The sequence below is a fragment of the Prionailurus bengalensis genome, chromosome X (genome assembly GCF_016509475.1).
Source record: "Prionailurus bengalensis isolate Pbe53 chromosome X, Fcat_Pben_1.1_paternal_pri, whole genome shotgun sequence".
Taxonomy (NCBI): domain Eukaryota; kingdom Metazoa; phylum Chordata; class Mammalia; order Carnivora; family Felidae; genus Prionailurus; species Prionailurus bengalensis.
The window spans coordinates 126,044,711-126,065,049 of record NC_057361.1 but is presented as its reverse complement, the minus strand read 5'-3'; the positions used below and the strand labels follow the sequence as shown (position 1 = coordinate 126,065,049).

At 45.9% G+C, this 20,339-nt stretch overlaps 1 protein-coding gene and 1 pseudogene across 1 annotated transcript; one reads left to right on the top strand and one right to left on the bottom strand.

Annotated features, from left to right (window-relative positions):
• Positions 1 to 418: 418 nt before the first annotated feature.
• GABRQ (gamma-aminobutyric acid type A receptor subunit theta) lies at positions 419 to 19,819 on the bottom strand. Its single transcript, XM_043570403.1, has 9 exons — positions 19,425 to 19,819; positions 17,166 to 17,254; positions 10,430 to 10,497; positions 8,487 to 8,707; positions 6,670 to 6,752; positions 6,063 to 6,200; positions 5,375 to 5,527; positions 3,593 to 3,843; positions 419 to 2,966 (listed from the first exon to the last, which is right to left on the bottom strand). Exons 1-9 carry the CDS (start codon positions 19,571 to 19,573, stop codon positions 1,986 to 1,988), a joined length of 2,133 nt encoding a protein of 710 aa, XP_043426338.1. The 5' UTR covers positions 19,574 to 19,819; the 3' UTR covers positions 419 to 1,985.
• LOC122478167 lies at positions 4,690 to 4,854 on the top strand (annotated as a pseudogene).
• Positions 19,820 to 20,339: the final 520 nt, after the last annotated feature.

Sequence of the window (20,339 nt, the reverse complement as noted above, 5' to 3'; positions counted from 1 at the left end):
GAATGGATGGGGGCCAGGAGACACTGCTCCCTGGAACAAGGAATTGGAACGAAACAGTTAACCAGCCCGGCCAAATAAGGCCCCCCACATATGTGGAGGCCAAAGGAATTATGGTGGTTCCAGAAGAGCCACCAACAGGAAATAAATATGCTTTCAGGTGTATTTCTTTTCACACTCATTCAAATCAGATAAAGTAACATAGGTATGCACATATGCTGTCATATACACACAGCACATACCCATGTGTGTACACACAAGCACACACACTCTTTCCTAGGGGTATGCACACACATACACACATCCACATGTTGTTATATATACACTCTTATACACATCAATATAGATTTACACTGATATACATAGAGCTGTACAGCTTCTCAAATGGTTGTATGTGCACACAAAATTGTTTTCATGCACACATACACTCAGCTATACACAGAAACACAAACACAGAAACACAGTTAAAAGGGTAGGTGGCTGAGGGGCTACGGGAGAGGCTGCCTGGGGAGGAAGGAGAAACACAGGCTGAGTGCTTGGCAAATCTTGTTCCCTGTGGCCTCTATTCATGAGGTGGAGCTGCTAAGAAAGTTGGAGTGCAGGCTACTTTCTATTTCCCTTAGGAGCCCCACTGGGTGTGCAGTGCTCATGTTCCATGTGCTCAGTTCACACTCATTGGCTGGTCACTGGCCACTTCCAGCAGAGATGTTCCAGGTGCTATCAAATGAGGTCTGGTGCCTGGCAGATAAGCAGAACCTGATGGAGCACCCCCATTTGTAAAGGGGCAAGGAGAAAGGGGAACACTTCAGTTGAGAGAGTTAAAAGGACAAGAAGAAGGAAGAGCAAGTGGAGTGGATCTACCACTCACTGGCTGCATGTCCTCAAGCATGATACATAAGCTCCACTTGTTCCCCTTGGAACACTGAAGACAATGTGCTTTGCCTTCCTGCTTCACTGGGCTCCTGTGAGGGTGTGACACTGTGATGGGTCAGTGAGCTTGTTGACACTTGCTGTGCACTAGACAAATAAGATTACTATATAGAGATTCACGACAATTGTTCATTTGCTGTTCTAGACCAGAGGATGAAATAGCAAGCCAGAAATGTCCTGACCCTAGTCTTCATTTATCAAGTGCTTTCTCTGTAACTAGTGATCACGTCAGCATCTGACCTAGGTGTACTCAGGCTGTGTTGTCAAGCGCTATGAAGCAGAATATAGACAAGAGAAGTTCCAATCCCTCCAAAGATGCTAGTTACATCTGGGTAATCTCCAAGTTGACCTCATCACCCCCTGTAAGCTCCTCCTGGAAACATGATCTCTCACTCTGACATCTCACTCAGTACCCCTACCCACTCATATTCCACTCCCAACCTCATGCCACAATGCCACAGTCAAAATACAACAGAAAAAATAGTGGGGAAGAGGCACTTTCAAAGTTTCCCAAGTTCCCTAGTGCCATCCCCTTGCACTTTAAAGCCATGGCTAGCCCTTCCCCTGTGTACCTCTGTTCAACCCAGCTTGACTTTGTCCTGTAAAACCTTAATCAGGGGGTGAGCAAGACCATAATCCCTAGGAGGGAAAAACAGAAGAAAAAAAGTAATGAAAAAGAAAATTCAACACCTCAGGGGGACAAAAAAACCCCTAGAAATGTTTATGCATAGGGCTTGGATGCTTCCTCCATCCCCCCCAACCTGGCTCTGTCCTCTGAACATTTCTAGGGGCTTTTCTGTGCTTAATAGATGGTAGAAGTCTTTGGAAAGGTGATAGTCTTCTAGCAGAAAAGGGAAATCAGTGTGCTATTTACCTCCAACTCCTCCTCAATACCTTTCCTTCCAGTCAGAACGCATCCTTTCCAACCACTCACTACCTCATGTTTACAAAGAGAAAGGTAGAACTGATTCAACTGCCCAAATAACCACAAAGTAAAATGAACAAAGAAAAGAAGGCAGAGTAGAATCAAGTGGAACCATGAAAAGAGCACTATGGGACTAATTGATATGATACACCCAGTAAACAATGTTGAACACCACAAAGGCAAGAGGGAAGAGGATCCGGGACCACCTGTCGACCTTAGGGACATAGTCAGGGTGAAAGAGCTTGGAGGACAACCCTTCACTGAAGGAGCACCCAGGACTCGGGGGGCAACTGTCATCAGACTCTGAGTTACTATCCTTGCCTTGGTCAAAGCCCAAGAAATCATCAACATTAAGGCTCCAGGTGCTGTCAAGATCACACTCGAGTTGCTTCTCAAGGTCAAGGTAGCCGCTCTCAACTTTGATGTCATCAGGCAAGCTACGGATCTCATCAAGGTTGCTACGGATCTCATTAAGGTTGCTACGGATCTCATCAAGGCTATAGCTTGCCTCTTGCACACACCTGTGGCTGTGGAGAAGCAGATGCCTCCCACTAGGGCCACAGCTACGACTCTCATCTGAGCTCGAGTTCTCTTCAGGGTCTTCTGGGTCATGGGTCTCAGCATGGCCATGAGCCTCCACACGGTTGCGGATTTCAGTAGGAATAACACTGTCATCAATCTCAAAACCATTAAAGCGAACGCCATAGCTGTGCAGGGCCTGCTCTGAGGTGGAGGGGAGATCGCTCAGGCTTTCTCTAGAGGCCATCCAGGCCTGCTCTGAGAGAGAAGATAGTGAGCTGAGGCTTTCTGAGGTGGCCAGTGGGGCCTGCTCTGGGATGGAGGTCAAAGAGCTGAGGCTTTCGAGGCTTGCCAGACAGGCCTGTACTGGTGTGGAGAAAGGAGAGCCACTTTCATCTTCTATGCTAACCTGGTCATCCTTTAAGGAGATAGTAGGTAGACTTACAAAGTCAGTAGGTTCACATCCTACATGAATAAGCACTGGTGGTGGGGAGGGAGGAGGGAGAGGACTTTCCTCAACAGCAATTGCAATGTGATTGTTGATCTCTTCCACTGACAGAATCATCTCTTCCTGGGATCTCCGACGTGCAAGGGGCTGAGGAACAAGACCAAAAGTCTGTTAGCATGTAAGGGAAATCCATGGTGGCTGCCAAGCCTGTGTCTCCCTGGGGCAGCTGCTCCCTCTGGAGTGCTGTGTGGTGGATGGAGGCAAGGGCTCCTCAGGCAATGTGGCTGGGCTCCCTGTGAAGGAGGGAGTACTGCTGGACATTAATGTACTGCCAGCAACAAAAGTCCCAGCATGGCTTTGGGAACTGAAAGAGCAAAGGAAGGAGCGGTAGACCAACACCTCTGCTGCCTATCTTTTCCTTTCAGCCTGCCTGTGTTCCTCTTCCCTCTGGTTCCATCACCTGCCCTTGGAAAGTATGCTAAGTGGACTGGATTTGAAGTCAAAAGGTCTGGGAAAATCTAGTTCTGCCACTTACTGCTTTGTGACTTTAGGACAATGATTTGACCTGTAAAGGAGTGATGATAAATTGTTCTATTTGTTATCTGGTGTGTGTGTGTCTGTGTGTGTGTTTGAGCACACACACACACACACACATGTGCTGTGTGAGGCTAAAAGGAGCTAAGAAATGTGAAAGGGTCAAGTGCTAAACTTAGGTTTTAATATGTGCCCAATCCCTAATCAGGGAAAGCTGATTGTCAGTCAAAAAGCCAAACCTGCAGCATCAATTCTTGGTAGCGGTAGCGGGCCATGACTCTTTGGGCTCTCCTGTGTCGCCTGAGTCTGCGCCGGGATCCACCTCGGCTGTAGAAAAGATAGTTGATGTAGACATATTCCAGCAAGGACAGGAACACGAAGAAGAAGCATACGACCATGTAGATGTCAATGGCCTTAATACAGGAAATTTGGGGGAGTTTATCCCGCAGATGTGAGTTGATGGCATTCAGGATGAGCATTGAAGTCAGACCTGTAAAGAACATGGCAGGGTTAGGATCCTCAGGTGGCTGAAGTTCTTGGCAAGCCATCAGGTCCACATCCCACAGGAAGGGAGCAACGATCATCTCTGGGATAAGGAGGACTCTCAGCAAAATGCCTTCAACTCCCTAGGCCTGGGGACTTTGCTCAAGTGCTCTCTTTGCTCCTCCCTGCCCTCCCAGCTTTACATCCAGTCATGCTTTGATGATTCAGTGACTTCTCATTGTTCTTAGGGTCAAGTCCAAAATCTCCAGCCATGGTTTCACAGTGACTTACATCTCCAATCTCTTTTGCCTTCCAACACATGGGCTTTCCTTTAGATCACATCCCTCAGAAAGGTTTGTGAGCCCTTAAAATATTACACAAATGTTAAAGGCTTAGTCCAACATGTGCTCCTAAAGAAGGAGGCCGAGGAGTCTGCCCCAAAGATGGTGATGGAAAACCAGACCTGGATGTGGGGCACACTGGGACCAGATAAACTTGGGAGCTGATCTCTTAGGCTCCTCCTTGGTACTGCTCAAAACCCTCTTGTTTTCCCCATTGCTTGGACATGAAGTTCTAACTGCTAAAATTGGGATCTCAAGGTCTTTCCCATTCAACCCTCCTGTCTTTCTGCTATTCTCCCTATTTCCCCAGCTCTTGCCCCAGGCCCTCTGTGATCTAATCCCCTCTTAGGGCCCCTGTGCCTTTTAATAGCAATTTCCTGTTTTAGTGAATGACAAGTCTTATGTCTCTGCCTCCTACAGATCTTGAAAACCCAGTTTGAGCAACATTTTCTTGGTGTAGTTTTAGACAACAAGACCTGGGTCATTTCCTCCTCTAGAATCTCCTAGCATCTGTTGCTTCTCGGCCTTTTGGCTAAGATCAAGTGTAGAATCTCCTAGCATCTATCTTAGCATTTCATTAGACACTCATTGAGGGCAAGCTTCTCTGGAAGTCCTCTGATGCCTAGTAGGACATTTTGCTATGTTGCTCAATCTATGTTTATTGTATTAAATTTCTACACATCTTAAAAAAATTTTTTTTAATGTTTATTTTTGAGAGAGAGAGAGACAGAGTGCAAGTGGGGGAGGGGCAGAGAGATACAGAATCTGAAGCAGGCTTTAAGCTTTGAGCTGTCAGCACAGAGCCCGATGTGGGGCTCCAACTCACAGACTGTGAGATCATGACCTGAGCCTAAGTCAGACACTTAACCGATTGAGCCACCCAGACACCCCTGCTGTATTGCATTTCTGATCTAAATTTATGACCTGTTCATTTATGTATCCAGCAAATAATGAATTCTGATACTTTGGGCCCAACATATCAAGATCCTATCCCTGTTGTTTTTTCACACTTGTCTCCAACATCAGTGTCTCTGCTAGGGATTGGCTGAGGACCTGTATAAATGCCTGTTGGGCAGGCACCATATTGCTTCCTTGCCTGTGCAGTCACATACCACTCCAGGTATTCCTTTCTTATTGTCAACTTTTTTTCTGAGCAAGATGATCCAAGTTCCTCCTCGGGATGCGGACAGGACCTACCAACTGTCACCCTGGCTGCAGAGGATTCATAGTTCATCCAAAACGATATCCAAGAGACAACAGTGGTGAGAACAGTAGGCCAATAGATCTGTACAAGGTAGCTGGTGACTTCCCTCTGGACCAGGAACCTCAGTATCAGACGTACATAGGAACCTGGCAAGGAGACATACTGGTATTAGGGTGGCAGGGCTGAGGGGATTTTCAGCGTGAAGTACAGGATGGAGGAGGGGAAGCTGATGGGCAGTTCAGCCTCTAATATTCCAGCCTGGGCAGTTTGTAGATCTGACCCTATTTGCTGCCTTAAGGCCAGTGACAGTGGCATGTAAGTAGGCCCATATGGCATAGTGAGTCTGTTCTCTCCTCCTTCCTTCCTCACTTGCTTCATGTCAACTGGAGTTTTGAAATGGGAGATACAGGATATTTCAAAGCTGCAAACAGATGGACGGGGAGAGGCTGGCTTTAAGAGGAGGCCTATTTTTATCAGCAAAAGCATGAACCTTTTATACCTGTAGAGTGTCAAACCCAGCCAAGTGCTTCCACATCCATTTCCTCATTTTGAAGGGGTTTTGGAAGGTGTACAGAGCCAGAAGGAAATAGGACAGGAGTGCAGAGGTCAAAGGCAGAGAGATGTCCAGGAATTTACCAGGGTACAAAAGAGAGAAGAAATAGGAGAGAATATCAGACCCACCTGTGTAGAAGAACACCTCTTTGCTAGCCATTGTTTTCCCCAGGAAGCTGAACTGAGGAATGTGCAGCTTCTCAGTCCCCTGGATGGCATTCCCATTGCCTTCCCAGTATAATACAATGTCTTCAACTGTGTAGCCATCTGGGACAGGGAAAGAAGCAGGTCGGTCTGAGAAAGCAGGCATAGGCAGATTTTACACCAGAGCAGTCTGTGGAACCCAAAGAATGGTTGGAACCTGCACATTTGGGGCACCTTTGTGGTTTGCTGAGTCTGAGCACAGAAGAGGGGGGAACTTGGAAAGGGAATTCTCACTTTGGAATTTCTCAGCCAGGAAAGAAAGCAAACAGATGTGCTCCTGCACACTAGCTTGTACACAACTTTCCAATAGCAAGGTACAATTTCCTCATGGGACTATTTACACATTAAAGTCCACCTTCTCCCAGATACTCTGTATATACCTCTGTCTGTCTGTCTGTCTACTGAGGAGAGAGAGAATGGGGAGGGATGGAGTAGGGGAAATATGCTATCCTTCTCACTCTCTACTCTGCTTTTGGTTTCTGGATAACCATAACCCCAAGTAGAAATGAGGGGCCTTGGAGGACATACGTACAGCTCTCTACTTCCAGCTTGCAGGTCTGCTTGTCCAGGGGGAATTTTTGCAGATTTAGGGAACAAGCTGCTGTGGTGGTAAGTCTGCAAAGGAAAAGCAGAAGGAAGGGAAAAGCGAATCAAGTTCAGGCAAAGAACCATTCCTGAGAAGGCTGCAGGGGTGTGCAGGAGAGAGGTACTCCAAGTGCTGACCCACCTAACATCTTCCCATACTGCCTACACTAGAACTGGGTCCTCCTCTCCCTCCAGTGTTTCTTTCCTTCTTTTTCCTCTTCCTTTCCTTCCTTTCTCTCTAGAGGAAAGCTAAGTTGCACTTGTGGAGGGAGGAGAGAGGGAATGTATATGCCAACAAGTCTGGCAGGGCTTAAAGAACAGGTGTGTGGCATGTCAGGAAGTCTCAGGGCATCAAAATGGGAAGGGCTCTTGAGGAAACTGGATGGAGAGACAGAAAGTGGAGTTTCTTGCTGAAGAAGGAGCAAGGCTACATTGGAGCAGCTGATGTGCCAGATCACATGTGGAGTGCCCGTATGTGTTGTGCAGGCATGGATGTGAGCTGTAGCCCAGGCCCACCTTTGGCTAGGAGAGGTGCTCCCATAGCACTCTCATCTCTGCGTATCTGCCTAAGTACATGGACCACTGGAGCTGAGAAAATTGCCAGTAGTAGGTATAAATGGGTAGGAGGTATTAACATATCTAAGGTGGGTCATGCAGTGTTGGGCAGGGGCTTCAAGTTGCCAGGTGGTACGTCTGTGGGAGGAATCTGAGGAAGGATCTTGGAGGCGCTAGGGAAGTGGGAGGAATGGCCTGTGGGAAAGAGGATAATTACAAACGTTCTCTGCAGCCTCCGCTGGGAGGCTGTCCCCTATCCGTTATCCTGCCCTTCCCAGCTGCTAATCCCAGTGTAGTCCCTTTCAACCCTTTAAGCAATTTCCATTTTGTACACTGGGTAGAGATGTGTGTGTGTGTTTCTCCTTTCTATGAATCCTCCATGCAGCGTTTATCAGCTGAGGACCCCTTTTAATGAAACAGGTATGACCAGTCATCTGTTCCTTGTAAGTTTTGTTGTTCTTTAACTCTAGCACCTTGGGCCATGGAGAAAGAAGGGAGAAACAAAGGGATATAACAGGAGCACCCAAGAGAAAGAGAGACTCAGAGACAGGGGCTGAACCCTGGCACAACTACCTTTTGGAAAAATTTTCTGAGCTACATTTATCTCTTATGCTCGTCTTAAGTGATAGTTTATAAGAGATGATGCTGTGGGGAGAGCCTTGGTGACCATATACTGTGCTATAAATAAGCCAGTGAGGATTTCCAGCATGTGCACATCCTATGTGTACAGAGCCATGGACAATCGACATATATTGCACACCGTGGGCTCCCCTGCATGATGCAAATATGACCAATGACAGAGATTGGTCCCCTTCCCTCATTACATATGGGCTTCAGCATTCATTTGTCTCCCTCCCTCACTGCATGGAAGAGAAAAGAAACAAAGATAAATAACAGAATGTATAGAATGCTAAAGTGGAGGGAGAGCTCTTTGAGTTGAGATAATCAAGGAGGATTTCTTGACAAAGAGAGCATTTAAGTTAGGGATTGAAAGATGGGCAAGGTGTGGGGACAGGACAGCCAAGGATGGTTGTGGAAAGCTCTGAAGGTTTCACTTTGACTACTGGGTAGGATGAGTGAGGGGGCAGCACAAGACAGATGTGGAAAGCCGTGGGCTCCTTTGTGTGTCTCTTACAGTGTGTTTATGGGATACTCATTTGGAAGAAGGAAGCCTGTGAGGATGGTCCTCAAGTGCCTGGGGAAACTCACCGGATGCCATACCGCACTGTTCCATCTGGATGAAGCTGAAACACACGATTTTCCACAGTCACATCATGCACAAAAGCATCCTTGCTATTTAAAAAGTAGCAGTCAGGGACCCACAACTTCTCTAGCATCCGATAGTCCAGGGTCAAGTTCAGGTTGGTTTCATAGTATGCTAAACGTGGATCTTTCCAGGTCTGATGAAAAAACATTGTGATCGTATAGTCCTGGGGAGAGAAAGGTGAATCCCAGCTGTAAGTGAGGTTGTCCTCCTCTCCATCCTCACAGTGTGTGTGTGTGCATGAAGGTGTATGAAATATATCACAAATATAGATGAGTACTGAAATATGTAAGAATGTTAAATGTTAAAAATGAACTTCAAAAAAAAAAGAATAACTGAAATTCATGTAATTAAAATCCAGGTTAAGAAATGAAACATTACCAATAACTTTAAGTTTCAATTTGTTTCTTCTAGAACATATTCCCCACACCTACCTCCCAGCAGTATCCATTATCTTAGATCTTAATGATAATAGTTCTGTTGCTGTTTGTTAGAATTCTGTTGTCTATGTGTGTATTTCTAGGAAACATTGCTTGGACCCATTTAAAAAAATTTTTTTTCCAAATGGAATTACACTGTATGTATTATATTTGTGAGATTAATTCAAGTTGATGTCTGTTAATAAAATTTGTTCATATGAATATACTACATATACACCACTGTGTGAACACATGATACATACCCAAATCAACATGAAATAAGAATTATGAAGTGAAAGTTCAAGTTTACACCCACACTGAGGACAGATGAGATTTCTCAATGCTCCTGCCTGGCCAGCTCCTGCCTGGTATGGTCTGACTTTTGACTTTTGCCAATCTGGTGGGTATGTGATGGATTCTTGCTCTGGTCTTAGTTTGCACTTCACTGACTAATAATAAAGTCAAGTATGTTTTCACATATTTGCTACTTGGTTTTCTTCACAAATTTTCTAATCATTTTTTCTTTTTTAAATGTTGATTTATTTTTGAGAGAGAGAGAGGAGAGAGAGAGAGAGAAAGAACACACACGTGAGCAGGGGAGGGACAGAGAGAGAGAGGGGACAGAGATGGGGAGAGAGATGTGCAACTCAAACCCATGAACCAGGAATGGTGGCCTGAGCTGAATCAGGTGCTCAACCAACTGAGCCACCCAGGCACTCCTCTAGTCATTTTTCTATTATTTCCAAAATATTCTTATTAATTCACAGGAATTATGTATACTTTCAATATCAGTTCTTTGTGTTGCAGATATCTCAGTCCACTCTGACTTATCCTTTTATACTTGTTATACTGGTTTTGTCTGTTTTGCAAAACAGAAGTTCCAGAAGTTTTGGCTAGATAGAATTTAAAATAGTTGAAATTACCAGTATTTATTTTTATGGTTTTATGCTTTCTGCTTTCTATGTCTTTTTATTTATTTTTTTTAAAAGGGCTGTGTAACTTTTTAAAAAAAACTTTATTTTTGAGAGAGAGAGCATGTGTGAGCAGGGGAGGGGCAAAGAGAGAGGAGACAGAGAATCCCAAGCACTGTGCTATAAGCACAGACCCAGATGCGGGGCTCAAACTCAGAAACTGCAATATCATGACCTGAGCTGACATCAAGAACTGGGCGCTCAACTGACTGAGCCACCCAGGGGCCCCTCTATGTCTTTTTAAACAAGTCCTACCACAAAGACACAAACACAGTATTCTATATTATCTTTTAAAAACTTCATAAGCCTTTCGCTATTAGGTCTATAATCCATTTGGATTTATTTATTTTTTGTTCCAGTGGCTATAGTTTACAAAACCTACCATGTTCATCTATGTGGGCTCTGTTGTGAGTCAGAACAATTGGAGTTGGCTTATGACTCTGCTCCTTGCCACATGTCCCTTGTCCCCAGGCCCATGGCTGAAGGTGACACACTTACCATAGTCATTTCTGAGATCTGTTCAATACTGGAGACATAGATAGATACTCCCACAGGCACAGGGGCACCTACAAATGGGAAGACACTATTACATGCAGGGTATGATAAAGCATGCACTCAGGAGCAAGATTGCCTGGGTTTGGACCCCATCTTGACACTTACTAGCTGTGTGACCCTGAATAAGTTTCCTAACCTCCATACTGTTTTCCAGAGTGGCTGATGTTCCTCAAAAAGTTACAAATAGAACTGCCCTATGATCCAGCAACTGCACTACTAGATATTTACCCAAAGAATACAAAAATACTAATTTGAAGGGATACATGTGCCTCAATGTCTACAGCAGCATTATCTGTAGTAGCCAAACTATGGAAACATCCCAAGTGTCCACTGACTGATAAATGGATAAAGAAGATACAGTATACATACACACCCAAATGTATATATAGGTGCTAAGTCACTTTCTCAAGGCACTGATAGGTTTTTATATCTTAACGTATTTGTCAGAGTTCTTCACTGATGACCCACTTTTTACAGGGGCAAGTATGATGCCAGAATAAATTTTCATATATATATATGAATTGCCATATTAAATGAGATTATTTATAAAACATAACCACACACACACACACGCGCGCGTGCGCGCGCGCGCACACACACACACACACAGGAATATTACTCAGCCATAAAAAACGAATGAAATCTTGCCATTTTCAATAACATGGATGGAGCTAGAGAGTACTATGCTAAGCAAAATAAGTCAGTCAGAGAAAGACAAATACCATATGATTTCACCCATATGCGGAATTTAAGAAACAAATGAGCAAAGGGAAAAAAGAGGAATAGAGGAAAACCAAGAAACAGTCTCTTAACTCTAGAGAACACAGTGATGATTACCAGAGAGGAGGGGGAAAATAGGTGATGGGGACTATGGAGTGCACTTGTTGAGATGAGCACTGGGTGATGTATAGAAATGTTGAATCACTAGATTGTACACCTGAAACTAATATTACACTGTATGTTAACTATACTGGAATTTAAATAAAAATTACCAAAAAACAGGTTACCTTATCTCTCTGAGTGCAAGTTTCCTCATGGGTAAAATAGGGATAATGATAGCACTGATCTTATAATTAACACAAGCTAAGCTCTTACAGCTGGGCCTCGCCCATGATATGATGAAGGGAAGGGGTCATGGTAAGAATACAGAGATGAAGCACTCTTTTTCCAAATGGTTTTCTGATAAAAATTCAAGAGCAATGAGCCCAAAAACAGAGCTAAGATTTGTGGTGTGTATGAACATATTTGTGTGAGTGCATGTGAGTGTGTCCATATGTGAGTTAGTAAGTGTCTTTGTGTGAATGAATGTGAGTTGTGCACGTGAGTGTATGTGAGCATATTCACATACATGAGCAAATCTGTGATTGTGTTCACGTGCAGGTGACTATGCCAGTGTATATACACGAGAGTATTGAGGATGTCTGCCTGTAAGCCATTTGTGTGCTTAAGTGTGTTGTGTGTCAGTAAATGTGTGTTCATATGCAAATGAATTTGTATTTGTGTGTTTGAGTGTGCAACTATGAGTGCGTGAATGTGTGACTGTATGAGTGTATGTGAGCTTGTTAATGTGCAAGGGAATGTGTGAACATGGGTGTATTTGTGAACTTACTTGTGTGTGTAAATGTGTGAGTATATGTATGTGAGCATGTCCATGCCTATAAGTGAATTTGTGTGTTCATGTGTGAGTGAATGCATGAGCATGTTTGTATGCTTGTATATACTGCATGTAAGTAAGTGTGTAAGCACATGCAAGCATGTAGGCAGGTTGATGTGTGGGAGTGTATGAATGTGCTCATGTGCAAGTGAATGTGTGAACATGTATATATTTGTGTGTGTGAGCAAATTTCTATGTTCATATGTTAGCATGTTAATGTATGAGTACATTCATGTGTGTGAGTGAATTGGTGTTTTCATGTATGTGAGTATGTTTGTGTGTGAGTAAATGTGTGAACATGTACATGAGTGGATGTGACCATGTCTGCATGTATAAATATTGACATATTCAAGTGTTTTGTGGGAGTAAATGTGTGAGTATGTCTATAAATATGAGTGCATTCATATGTAAGTGTGGGTGAATGTGCGAGTCTATGTGTGTTTGTGAGGTAGCAAATATGTGAACGTGTATGTATTGAAGTGTATTGTGTGGGAGTAAACATGTGGGTTGTCTGAGTCTGTTCACATGTGAATGTATTTGTATTTATATGTGAATGTAATGTATTCATAAGCATGTCCATGTGTGAGTAAATGCATGCTCATATTTGTATGTTAAAGTTGTGTTTACATGAGTGTATGTGAATGTGTGTTGGATGGATGTGTCTGTGTGTATGAATATGCTCATGTGTCAGTCTGTGTGTGGGCATGTTAAGTGCATGTGTGAGGGAATGTGTAATTGAATGTGTTTGTGTGAGTGAATGTTTAGGAAGGTAAGTGAACTTCTGAGTGTGTGACTGTATGTGTCTGTGTCATTGTGCATGAGCATGCTTGTTGTGTAATATGTGAGTTGTTTGCATATGTGACCTTATTTGTATGCAAGATTTAAGTGTGATTAGTGATCACACTTATATTCTCACACTCATCATACTTATACATGTGGGGATATGAGTCTATGTAAGCACATTTATGTGCTTGAGTGGATGTGTGAGCATGTTTGTGTGTGATTGAATATGAGCATACATGAGTGTCCTGGTGTGTAATTGAATGTGTGACCATGCTGATGTGCAAGTGAATCCATGAACATATTCACATATGTTAGTGTGTCATTGTGCAGGTATAAGTGAATGTGTGAATATATCTGTGCATGTGGATATGGATGTACCTTAATGTGTGAGCCTGTTTGTGTGAATTGGTAAATATGTGAGCATGTTCATGTGTATAAGCAGCTCATGTGTGGGTGAATGCATGAGCCTGTTTGCATGCAATCATGTTAATGTGCATGTGTAAGCACGTGCACATCAGTGTATGCAAGCATTTTTTGTATGTGGACGAATAAGAGTTATTTATGTGTATGGATGAATATCTGAACATGTTAATGTGTGTATGTCCATGTGTGTGAATATCCAAGCATGTGTGTGTGTGCATGTTTCTATGTGTGTGAGTGAATTTGGCAGTGTTTGTACATGGGAGCATGTTTGTATGCAAGTATGAGTGAATGTGGGAGCAGAGGCATATGAATTTATGTGTGTGAATAAATTTTTGAGTGTGTTTGTGAGAATATGTTCATGTGTGTATGTGAATGTGTAAGCATGTTTTGTATGTACACAGATGTGTGCACACGTGTAAATATGTTAGTGCAGGTAAGCATGTATACTGAACTTATGAGTGAATGAACTTGTGAGTTTATTCCTGTGAGTGCATGTGTGAGGATGTCTGTGTATGTTGATATGTGTGTTTGAATGTGTGTCTGTATGAGTGTATTTCTGCCTCCTGCTTTCTTTTTTGGGCCTAGGTGTTAGCACTGCCCATTCAAATGTGATAATGGATGTGAAAATATGTAGTAAACTATAAAGTGCTGTGGAAAAACACTTTTTGCTGTTTCCTATTGGCTCAAAGCTGTCTTCACCTGGCTCCACAGCTAAGCCATTATTCTATATGTATTACACCACACTGCTGCTATGGGTACATGTGTGACACTTGCAATTTACCTGCTGGCTTCACTGGAGGCTGATGGCACAGAAGCTGAGCAGAAAAGAGGGAAAAGGCTTATCCTATCCCAATGCTTCAGTGACCTGGGACTGGGCATCAGCATATAAATGGCAGCTGAGAAGTAAATGGGCCTTTCTGAGAGGCCACAGCCCAGACTCCAGAATTTAGGGCTATTGTGAATGATCCCCAGCACTGTATGTAGTGATAGAGGTCTCTAGAAATGTAGTTCTTTATTATAGCTTGTCAGGCTCCTTACATGCCTTTAGAGAGTGGAAAGTGTGTTAAGCAGGCAACTAGTCCTAGAGGGGCCATCCATCCCCTGACACCTCACTCTTGGGTCAGGCTTCTCATCTTACACCATTTTGTGCCAATCAGGCAGCCCCATCCCTTCCAGTGGAATTCTGGGGGACCTGAACCCTAAAGGGCCAAGACATAGCCCTGTGCAAGGGTCAACTAGGAGCTGAAATGTAGTCCATAAGTCCTGGCCTGAGGATGTAGCCTGGAGGAAGGAAACCTGGAACTGTTTTCTAATTTACTCACCTAGAGGGGACACCTTATGAGAGATTAGCCAAGGTATCCCATGGAGGGAAACAAAAAGTTTCCAGATAAGGTGTGTAAATGCTATCTCTGTGGTGATGGCCTCAGCTCCATATTCCTTCCTGATGGGCTCAGGAAGGCAGAGAGGGGTTAACCACTTCCTCCCTCTTGGAAATTTTGCTACCCCAAGTCCTTGTCCTCCCTAGCAGCCATCAGAGTACCAGAGGAAAAGCAGATAAATGGAGGAATGGTGAAGATGTCCCACTCATTCCTTCACTCTGTGCCTACATTGTGCCAGGTGAGGAACTAGGTGAAGTCCTCAGGGACCTGCCTTTTGCAATACTGTAGAATCCCACTTCTCTTGCCCAGAAAGAAGCAGCTTTGTTAACTTCCCCTGGCTCTTCCTTCTCCTCCTCCTCTCAAGGAAGTAATAAGGCTCCCACAGCCTCATTACTGACCCACTGAACCTGACCACAGTTAGGTGAGGCCTCTGCGTGTGGGGGGTGTGTATGTGTGTGTGTCTGTCCTTGAATCTCTATATCACTTCAGACACAGAGGGGAATTTGATTCTGTGTCTAGTGGGAAGCATTACAGGGAGTCCTGGGTTACCGCAAAGGTGAAACCCTGGACCCAGTGTCTCATTGATTGGCAACCCCCTCCCTGCCCTATATAACAGTCCCAGACTGAGCCTGTAGTGCCTTCTTCTCTCTAAATGCTAGAAGGTCCTGCATTGTCCTTGCTCTCCCACCTTCATCTACTGTTTGGTCAAATCAAGGACCCATCTTTCCTCATACACTCCAGATGTACAGGCCTATAAAGCTTAGTGTACTCAGGTTAGGAATCAGGTGTAAACAAATTTGAGTTAGCTCAAAAGACACCGGTGCGGTGCCTTGGAGAGACTGGACCAGCCACACCAGATAATCCCCAGAGGGTGGTCCTTGCCCCGGCTCCCTCCCCCTGATGCTGGATGCTTGGAGGGATGGCAATCTGAAACAGTGGGAAGGGTGTGCTTGGTGTACATGAATGGCTGTTGGGTAGCCTTTGCTGAGAAACACGAAAATGAGGAAAGGAGAAAGTGTAGTAGCTACTCCCTTGACAGCCACCAGCGCTTGGTGCAGCTGTTCAAAAACCAGTGTCACTCAAGAGTGCTGGCTGTGCTCTAGCATCTGAATGTCCACACTGAAAAAGCCTGACTTCTGCCCTCTCCACTCCAGCTTTCTAATGCCCAGTGCACACTCACCTTACTTAGATCCAGGACTGTACCTTCTGTCCTGAGACTCAGAGGGAGCAACACAGCAAAAGCAACACCAGTTAAATGTCCCACTTCCAAAGCCTGGGGCCTTGGTTTTCCAGGTGGCTTTCCCAGCAAATCACAGCACCCCCAGAATTCTGTTACTGGTCTACTACAATGTACACTTCCTAGCTGTGTGCCCTTTAGAGTGGAGGCATTGTGTTTTTGGAAGACTTCTATTCATATGTACAAATGTGAATCATTAGCATTCATTAACCCCTTAGAGTAGGTGTCTAGGTCTACCACCTGCAGGAAGTGAAGGGCTTTCTTCCACTCAGCCACTCTGATTTTTAGCTTTCTGTTTCCTTTGAGCTGAAATGTGACTAACTCTTATTTAGTGACTAACTCCCCTTCCTTTTGTCTGTCCTTGGTCTAGGTTTCTCGGGTGGTCCCTGGAGAATGCTACTCCTTTTCTGTGGGGTTGGACTAGAATGCCTGTCCCCTAAAGCCATGTGATTGGGCCTAGTCACCCTTTCCAAGGGTGGGGGCTAGGCAAGAATTAGAGGAGAAACTTATATATTGGCTTTGTGTTTCAGTTCCCTTGTCATTTCTCATCTTTGTGCTTGAGGTCTGAGTGCGAGGCTAAGGGTTATATTTGGCAGTTAAATAAAGCCATCAAAACTCTGAGAGGTGATCAGGTTGGATTTATAAAGATCACACCGACTTGAATGTGTTGAATGAAAATGAACTTGGTGGAAACTAAAGGCTTTGGTAAGGGGTGGCAGAGGTGGAAGTGCCTGGGACCCCGGTGGGTAAAGTAAACTAGACAGAGAAGACCATGCCCTTAGTTTTGAACTAGCTGAATGGGGCAACTGTCCAAAGTGCAAAGAATGTGTGCTCAAGTAGAAGAATGTGTGCCCTCCCCATGAATGTAGCAGAAAACTCTAGTGCACAGTCCATTTCTTAGTTACTGCTTCTCCAGCCACACCCGGGAGTGCACTTCAGGCTGTTATAAGGGAAGGGGCAGAAAGGCCCCTTGCATAAGAAGGCAGAGAAGTGGAAGAGCAGAGCAGAAGGCCTGGGGTTTGGGGCCCTGAAAGTGCTCAGCTGAAGGTCTCCCACAGTCAGGAATGTGGGGTCTGGAGAGGCAAAAGTGTTGAGCCTGGGGAGTGCCAATGGGCAGCAGTACTGAGTGGAGCTGTCTTGTTGCATCCATCTCAGCTCTATTCCATGTCACACTAAGGCTTCTAGTATCTGGTTGTGTCTTACCTCCAAAATTTGGCCTCAGACGGACATCATATCTCGACAGCACCCTGTCCAAAATCTTGTGAACCACAGCTTCATTTGCACAATTTTTGCTGAAACAGAGAAATCATCAGTAAATGCTGGTCATCAGTAAATGCCACATTGCTTCTCAGAGGACAAACAGCAAAGAGCACCCCAGATGTCAACTTGTCAGGGCCTTCTTTTCTCCTGCACACATGCAGACATGTACAGTCATACATGTACACGTTTCTCCCCACTCCTCTCCCTCCCTAGAGTGAGTCAGCCAGAAGCGCAGCAGTGACGCAGACTCCTCTTTTCCCCCTCCCCCCCTTCCGCTTTTATCCAGAGAATGGGGCACAAAGACTGGATATTTGTTACCAGGCAGGATTGGGGAGGAGCAGGGCATGACTAGAGGAGACAGTAGGGGAGGTAGAGAAGGGAGGGAATGGGCAAGTTCCGGACCTGGGATAAACACATTACTTCAGCCCCTTAAGAAGGCCCACCTTGCCATCAGCCTGGATGAAGCTTTCCAGGTTGGTGAAAGTCCTTCCAGGGGCACCTGACTGGCTCAGGAAAGGTCATATTCCACCCTCGGTGACCCCCCTGAGCCTCAGCGACATTTCCCCTACCTGGACTAGGACCAGACATTTTGTGGTTACATCTATGTAAATCTTGTGTTTATACAACTCTGTTTTTAAGACTTGATATATGGCACATGACGGAGGGAGAGAGAGAGAGAGGGAGGGAGAGAAAGAGAGAGACAGAGAGAGAGAGAGAACTCTGCTCATGTAGCAGAGATTTAAGACCCTCACCCAACCAAACTGTTTAGATTTGGGGGGTTCAAGGGCTGTCCTACAAAAGACATGTATTCTGAGAGCAGACATCTCTATAGCTAAGCATATGCTTCCAGCCTAGACGTGTTTTGAGTGAGCCCATGTTAAGTGGATCCAGCTCAGCCTTGCAGACAGCTGGCCTTTCTAGAAGTCTCTGAGGTTCATCTGATTCACCTACACCTTCAGTAGGGCTCTTTCCAGAAAAGGGGTTTGTGAATGAGAATAGGCCCTGGACTTCACTACAATTTTTAGGATCTCTGACACATCCACCAGGGAACGTCAGCCCCTGCAAATCTGTGTGTGTGTGTGTGTGTGTGTGTGCGCGCGCGCACATGTGGACATGTGTGTGTGTGTGTGAGAGAGAGAGAGAGAGAGAGAGAGAGAGAGAGAGTTCACTAGCGCAGTCTGGTATGTTGGGTTGAGGACACTGCAGGGCTGTCTGCTGGAACCTTGCCCAACTATCCCCCCCACCTTTTTTTCTGAATACATGTTCATTTCTGGTTTGTCATTAAAAAAAATCATTTCTAATCATCTTTAATTACAGAATTTCATTTTGCATTACTCCAAAGTGTACACATGCATTATTCCCGAATTAAAGCAATGCATTCCCGCCTGTTTAGTACCACACATTACCCATATGCCAGAGCGCAGGATCCATGGCCACTGCAAACACACATTTCTGTGTGATCTACATGTAAAGACTGACTGTTTAATATCTCTTCAGATATTTGCAGACCCAAACAAACTTGAAATCAAACAGAAAAAAAAAACCAAACCCTGAATCTTCAAATGTTTTCACAGGACTAAGTACAAAAGCACACCCATCTCAGGCCACACAGGGTATACGGTTAAGCAGCTACTGATCCCACTGTCTGGGCTCCGATGAGGTTGAGTCAACAATTTCTATCTGCAGCATTGGAAAAGGTCCCTCACCGTTCAACACACATACAAACACACGCACGCGCCTCAGGGAACAGATTAAAATCCGGACTCAAACAGGTGTCTGTACTGTCTATGTTTCGTGAGTTGTCCATCACCCTGTACTGCTCCCCCTCCCAGTCCCCAGGTGCCAGTGGAAATGACTCGGAAAACCTGCCCAGTGCCTTAGTCCCGAGGGTGGATGGCAGACCCTGGGTTGAGGGCATGGTTTCCCCCCGCCCCCCCTCCTCCGCCCGTGGCTGCAGTTAGGGCACACGCGGGGCTCTGTCAGGCGCCGCGGTAACAGGTGGGCTGAAGCACAGAGCTCTATCTCTACCGGTCGCCCCCACTTCCATCCCATCTCCCTCCAGGGACCGGACGGGCAGGACCCGCGCGCCATGACTCGGCAGCGAGCTGGGTTCAAGATACCCCAGCCCGCTCCGTCCAAGAGGCCCGAGGTGGCCCGCCGGTCCCTGTCGCCGCCATGCCCAGGCTGGCGGCACCCGCTTACCAGTCGAAGAGGTTCAAGATGACTTCGGGCACAGTGGGGGAGAGCTCGAAGTGGAATTTTGGGGTGGGACTGGGGTCGTTGCCCTCCGCGAGCCAGGTCCTGATGAGTAGCAGGAACACGGTGACTCGCAGCATCCCTCTCATACCCATGACCGCGCAGCTCGGGGCTGGAAGGCGCGAGAGACGGCAGTTCACAGCTGGGGAAAGGGACGGGGTGGAGGCAGTGCGGGGCCAGAGGGAGCTGGGGGTCGCTAGGAGTCTCTAAGGAGACAGTAGCGAGTGTATGGGAAGCAAGGAGCGCGGGGGTTGAGCGGGAGCCCAGAGCCCAGGAGGAGCAGCCCCAGCAGCTCTGCTCGACGCAGCAGCCACGGGGAGCAACCCGCCGCTGCGAAGTGCGCTCCGTCTGCAACCGCTCCTGGTTGCGACTGGACTCCGAGCCTGGATTCCAGCTGGCTCCGCCCACTCCGACGGCAACACTGACCGAACCAATCCAGTGGGGGCCTGGAGCCGCACAAAAAGGCGCGCGCTGACGCCTCCGCCCTCACCCCGCGCGCAGCCCGGCCCCCCCGCCCCTTCAGGCCTCTGCAGTTGTCCCCTGGCCAGCTTTAGACACAGACACGGGCGGGGCCAGGCCGGGAGAGGAGGACGGGATCCGGCTGCTGGGGACGGGACACAGGTCCTTGACTTTGGGCACCCAGTGGGTCTTACTCTTCCTATCTGCAAAAATGCAAAGTGTACGTTTCTTTTGGAATAGCGTGTACTCAGAGTTTGTTTGTAGTTGTTGTTTTTGCTGTTTTTTTTTTTGCGGTGGCTGGAGTGAGGTGATTTGAATGCCTTGACTGAATTTGCATTCTGAAAGAGCTGGACACATTTGGACATCAAAAAATGTCTGATGCTCATTCCCAAACCCTTGACC